This window comes from Somniosus microcephalus, chromosome 12 (genome assembly GCF_052327205.1).
Source record: "Somniosus microcephalus isolate GS21.2 chromosome 12, FLI_Smic_1.0, whole genome shotgun sequence".
Taxonomy (NCBI): Eukaryota; Metazoa; Chordata; class Chondrichthyes; order Squaliformes; family Somniosidae; genus Somniosus; species Somniosus microcephalus.
The window spans coordinates 223,219,738-223,225,737 of NC_140998.1; the positions used below are offsets into that span (position 1 = coordinate 223,219,738).

The 6,000-nt window shown below is 59.4% G+C and overlaps 1 protein-coding gene across 1 annotated transcript; it reads right to left on the reverse strand.

Moving 5' to 3' along the window:
• Positions 1–718: 718 nt before the first annotated feature.
• On the reverse strand, positions 719–5,697 carry LOC147110182 (protein FAM187B-like). The gene has a single exon (XM_086004114.1). The coding sequence runs from the start codon at positions 3,912–3,914 to the stop codon at positions 2,577–2,579; it is 1,338 nt and encodes a 445-aa protein (XP_085860240.1). The 5' UTR covers positions 3,915–5,697; the 3' UTR covers positions 719–2,576.
• Positions 5,698–6,000: the final 303 nt, after the last annotated feature.

Consider the following 6,000-nt stretch of genomic DNA (forward strand, 5'->3'; position numbering starts at 1 on the left):
CAGTCTCAGGATACAGGGTAGGACAATTAGGACTGAGATGAGGAGAAATTTCTTCACTCAGAGGGTGGTGAAGCTGTGGAATTCTCTACCACAGAAGGCTGCGGAGGCCAAGTCACTGAATATATTTAAGAAGGAGATCGATAGATTTCTAGACACAAAGGGCATCAAGGGGTATGGGGAGAGAGCGGGAATATGGTATTGAGATAGAGGATCAGCCATGATCATATTGAATGGCGGAGCAGGCTTGAAGGGCCGAATGGCCGACTCCTGCTCCAATTTTTCTATGTTTCTAGGCCTACAAGATTAGGGAGAGTTTGATAAATAGCAATAGACTGATAACGAGAGCTGACAAATTTAAGATAATCACGAAAATTAAAAAGATGGTCAGGATAACAATTCTCTACACAGCAGGTGATAAGAATTCAGAATTTGCTGCTACAACGCACCTTTGAAACATAGGAAATAAGTTATTTAAGAATGCAATTAGATGTTTGCTTGTAAAAGAGGAATATTATAGGATATGGGAGGTGTGGAAAGTGGGATTAGACTCGGTGCTTCATATGTGATGACTTGATGCCAGATCATTCTATGATTCCAACTATTTTAAAACGAATCTGACCTACAGTATCCCCATTATAATGTACTTGCCCCCATCACCACACACACAGTGCATGCACCCTCTCAGTAATGTATACAATAGTTAACACAAAGAGCCACATACAGAAGAATATGGACTACAGAGTCCATGTTTTAATTTTATAAAGTTATTGCAGACGTGTACAGGTTGGTAATGGTTCTCCATCTGTTGCAAACCCCCTGCCCATTCCTGCATTAACTTGTATAGAATCATGGAAGCTCTAACCTGGTTACTTGATTCTAACTCAATGCAGTTATGTCCAATGCGGCTGAATCCAGATTATTACAGTGCAACTCAAAGTCTTTCATGCAATGCAGTGACGGTCTCCAATGCAGCACAGTCAGGGCCTTTAACTCAGTCAATGTTTCCTGAATATAACTCAGAGGGCATCTGATACAATTCAGTTCGGTTGTCTTCCGTGTGGCTCCGTCAAGGTGACCATTGCAGCTCAATCCAGGCATCCCAGGTGTGTCTAATCCAACTCAAAGACTGCAAGGCAGCTTGCTGATGGTCTGCCTCCAAAGCAATTCAGTCCCAAATGGTTCCCATCTGGGTCAGTTGAGCTTTCACAATGCAGCCCAATCCAAATCAGTCATGGTCTCCAATGCAACTTAGTCTGGGTACCTCCAATGTAGCTTGCTCCGAGAGGCTCTGATACATCTCAATCCCGGTGTCTCCAATACCCAGCTTGCTCTGGGTCTCTCCAATGCAGCTTGGTCCCGATCTCTCCAATGCAAATCAATCTGGGTGCCTCCTATGCAGCTCAATCTCACTGACTCCAATGCAGCTCGCTCTGGGTCTTTCCAATGCAATTCAGTCCCTCCAATGCAGCTTGCTCCTAAGTGTCTCCAATGCAGCTCAATCCCACTGGCTCCAATGCAGCTCACTGTGGGTCCTTCCAATGCAGCTCATTCCCGGTGACTCCAATGCAGTTCAGTCCCTCCAATGCAGCTCATTCCCACTGGCTCCAATGCAGCTCACTGTGGGTCCTTCCAATGCAGCTCATTCCCGGTGACTCCAATGCAGTTCAGTCCCTCCAATGCAGCTCATTCCCAGTGCCTCCAATGCAGCTCATTCCCGGTGTCTCCAATGCAGCTTGTCCCCAGTGACTCCAATGCAGCTCATTCCCGATGACTCCAATGCAGCTCAATCACAGTGTCTCCAATGCAGTTCGTTCCCATTGTCTCCAATGCAGCTCATTCCTGGTGACACCAATGCAGCTCATTCCGTGACTCCAATGCAGTTCATTCCCAGTGCCTCCAATGCAGCTCGTTCCCAGTATCTCCAATGCTGTTCAGTGCCTCAGATCAGCTCAATCACAGTGTTTCCAATGCAGTTCAGTCCCAGTGCATACAATGCAGTTCAGTGCCTCTAATGCAGCTAGTTTACAGTCCCTCCAATGCAACTCAGTCCACTGTATCCAATGCAGCTCAGTAGCTCCAATGCAGCTTGCTCGTGGTGCCTCCAATGCAGCTCAGTCCCTCCAATGCAATTCAGTCCTGGTGTCTCCAATGCAGCTCAGTCCCGGTGCCTCCAATGCAGCTCAGTCCCGGTGCCTCCAATGCAGCTCAGTCCTGGTGTCACCAATGCAGCTCGTTTGTTCCAACGCAGCTCATCCCCGGTGCATCCAATGCCGCTCAGCTGTGGTGTCTCCTATGCAACTCAGTCTGGTGTATCCAATGCAGCAGACGGTGCCTGTATGAATGCATGGGTTGGGGGGGAGAGGTTGGAGCAGTGCATTGGGTTGGTTGGGGGAGGTTGGAGCAGTGCATTGGGCGCGGGAGGAGCATTGCATTGCATGGAGGAGGTTGGAGCAATACATTGGTAGGAGGAGGAGGCTGGAGTGGTGCATTGGGGAGGTAGGCGTGGTGCATTGGGGTCTGGCGTGCAGGGAAGGGAAGGGAAGAGGGCCTGCCCCTACCCCTTGCCCCCCTGGCCCTCACAGCACCTCGCACCAGCACGAGTGCAGCAGCTCGGCCAGCGCGCTGACCGCGAAGACCAGGGCAAAGGCGCCGACCACGGCGTGCATGGCGCCCAGCAGCCGGCCCGAGTGCAGACGGCGGGGCGGCGGTGGGTCAGCCAGCTCCAGGTGGAAGGCGGCGGCACGGCGGCCGCGCACCCAGCAGCGGTAGATGCCCTGGTCGGCCCGCCGCAGGCCATCGATGCGGTAGGCAGCGCCGCCAGTCGCCTCCTCCAGCTGGTGGGTGCCGGGGTGGCCACGGCTGGGGCGCAGCAGCTCCAGCCGGGTGACCGGGGTGGCGTCGCGCTGCCAGGACACCGGGGTGTAGACCGAGGCACCTGGGCAGGCCAGGCGCACGTCCGCCCGCAGGTCCAGCAGGCGTGTCTCCAGCAGGAGCGTGCGTGGCTCCAGCCACCAGGCCGCGGGGTCGTGCCCGTTCTCACGCCCGTCCGCGGGGGTGCGCACGTCGCCCAGCAGCTGCCGCGCCTGATTGGCCAGCTCACCGGCGGCGTGCGCAGCCCCACACTGGCGGCGGCAGGTCTCGTAGCGCAGCTCGGGGCCGCGCCGGGGCAGTGCCTGGCCCAGGCCCAGCTGCAGCAGGCCGCAGGGGAGGGCCGGGGCTTGTGTTTGGGCCTCCTCCTCATCCTCCTCCTCCTCCAGGGCCGCGTAGCAGAAGCCTAGCCGCTTCCGCTCGCCGGTAGCCCCGCAGCGGTCGCAGTCCTGCCAGGGCCCCCAGCGGGTGTGGAGCTGGAGCCTGAGCCCCGAGGCCCCGCTCCCGATCCGCACCGTCTGGTTGGCCAGCGGCGCCTGGCCCAGGCCACGGTGCGAGACGTGCAGCAGCGCCGAGTCCTGCACATCCACCCGGTAGGAGGCCAGAGTCCGGCCCCCGGCTCCTCCAGCTCGGCACAGGTAGAGCCCCGAGTCCCCGGGCCGGGCCCAGGCCACCAGTAGCGCCCCACCCCGCACCAGCGCCCGGCCGCCCAGCTCCACCAGTGGCCCCCGCCGAGCCCGGGCCCCCCGCGGCCCGATGAAGGTGCGAGGCTGCTGGGTCTGTCCCGGAGCCGGGGACTGGCCCAGGCTGAGGTACTGCCAGTGCAGCGACTCGGCCTCGGCCTCCAGCGCCCCCGGGCAGCGCAGGGTGAGCGGGTTGTGGGAGAGGAAGGGCAGGGCACAGGGCCCCGGGCTGGAGGCTCCCTCCTCCTCCCCCGGACACTCGCCTCCTCCTCCCACCGCCTCCTGCTTCTCCAGCAGCCGCGGGAGGCTCCCGAGCAGAGCTAGCAGCGCCACCGAGAGCAGGATCGGCGTCTGGCCATACATCGCAACGGGGGGTCAGGGGTCAGTGCCCGGAGCGGAGGGTCAGTGTCCGGAGGGTCAGTGTCCGTAGCGGAGGTCAGTGTCCGGAGCGAAGGGTCAGTGTCCGGAGCGAAGGGTCAGTGTCCAGAGCAAAGGGTCAGTGTCCAGAGCAAAGGGTCAGTGTCCAGGGCGAAGGGTCAGTGGCCGGAGCGAAGGGTCAGTGGCCAGAGTGAAGGGTCAGTGGCCGAGGCTCAGTGACCGGTGTCCGAGGTTCGAAGCTCAGTGACCGGTGTCCATGGTCCAAAGCTCAGTGACCGGTGTCCGAGGTCCGAAGCTCAGTGACCGGTGTCCGAGGTCCGAGGTTCAGTGACTGGTGTCCAAGGTCCAAAGCTCAGTGACCGGTGTCCGAGGTCCGAAGCTCAGTGACCGGTGTCCGCGGTCCGAAGCTCAGTGACCGGTGTCCAAGGTCCGAGGTTCAGTGACTGGTGTCCAAGGACCGAAGCTCAGTGACTGGTGTCCGAGGTCCGAAGCTCAGTGACCGGTGTCCGAGCTCCAAAGCTCAGTGACCAGTGTCCGAGGTTCGAAGCTCAGTGACCGGTGTCCGAGGTCCGAAGCTCAGTGACCGGTGTCCGAGGTCCGAGGTTCAGTGACTGGTGTCCAAGGTCCGAAGCTCAGTGACTGGTGTCCGAGGTCCGAAGCTCAGTGACCGGTGTCCGAGGTCCGAAGCTCAGTGACCGGTGTCCGAGGTCCGAAGCTCAGTGACCAGTGTCCGAGGTCCGAGGTTCAGTGACCGGTGTCCAAGGTCCATAGCTCAGTGACCGGTGTCCGAGGTCCGAAGCTCAGTGACCGGTGTCCGAGGTTCAGTGACCAGTGTCCGAGGTCCAACGTTCAGTGACCGGTGTCTGAGGTCCAATGTTCAGTGACCGGTGTCCGAGGTCCGAAGCTCAGTGACCAGTGTCCGAGGTCCAACGCTCAGTGACCGGTGCCCGGGACCCGAGTGTTCGAGGCTCAGTGACCGATGTCTGGGATCCGAGTGTCCAAAGCTCAGTGACCGGTGTCCGGGACCCGACTGTCCAAAGCTCAGTGACCGGTGTCCGGGACCTGAGTGTCCGAAGCTCAGTGTCCGAGTGTCCGAAGCTCAGTGTCCGAGTGTCCAGGACCCGAGTGTCCGAGGCTCAGTGTCCGAGTGTCCGGGACCCGAGTGTCCGAGGCTCAAGTATTCAGAGTCCGAGGTCTGAAGCTCAGTGTCCAAGTGTCCGGGACCCGAGTGTCCGAGGCTCCGGTGTTCGGTGTCCGAGGTCCGAAGCTCAGTGTCCGAGTGTTCGGGACCCGAGTGTCCGAGGCTCTGGCGTTTGGTGTCCGAGGTCTGAAGCTCAGTGTCTGAGTGTCCAGGACCCGAGTGTCTGAGGCTCCAGTGTTCGGTGTCCGAAGCCCGAGGTCCGAAGCTCAGTGTCCGAGTGTCCGGGACCCGAGTGTCCGAGGCTCAGTGTCCGAGTGTCTGGGACACGAGTGTCCGAAGCCCGAGGTCCGAAACTCAGTGTCCTAGTGTCCGAGGCTCCAGTGTTCGGTGTCCGGGACCCGAGTGTCCGAAGCTCAGTGTCTGAGTGTCCGGGACCCGAGTGTCCGAGGCTCAGTGACCGGTGTCCGGGACCCGAGTGTCCGAGGCTCCGGTGTTCGTTGTCCGAAGCCCAAAGCTCAGTGTCCGAGTGTCCGGGACCCGAGTGTCCGAGGCTCAGTGTCCAAGGCTCCAGTGTTCGGTGTCTGAGCCTCTGGTGTCCGGTGTCTGGTGACCGAGGCTCCTGGCTGCTGGCCGGAGAGTGGGAGGAGCCTAGGCCCCCGGGGTCATTGTGAGGTCATAAGGAACCCATGTGAAGTCATGGGGAGGGGCCTATGGTGATGTCATGGGAGTGGGGCATAGTGACATCATCAGGGGAGTGGGCTGTGCGGAGGTCACCGGTCAGGGTATTGAGGGGTCACGGGGGTGGGGACTGTGCTGAGGTCACTGGTCAGTGTATTGAGAGGTCACTGGGGGAGGGGACTGTGCTGAGGTCACCGGTCAGGGTATTGAGGGGTCACTGGGGGTGGGGACTGTGCTGAGGTCACCGGTCAG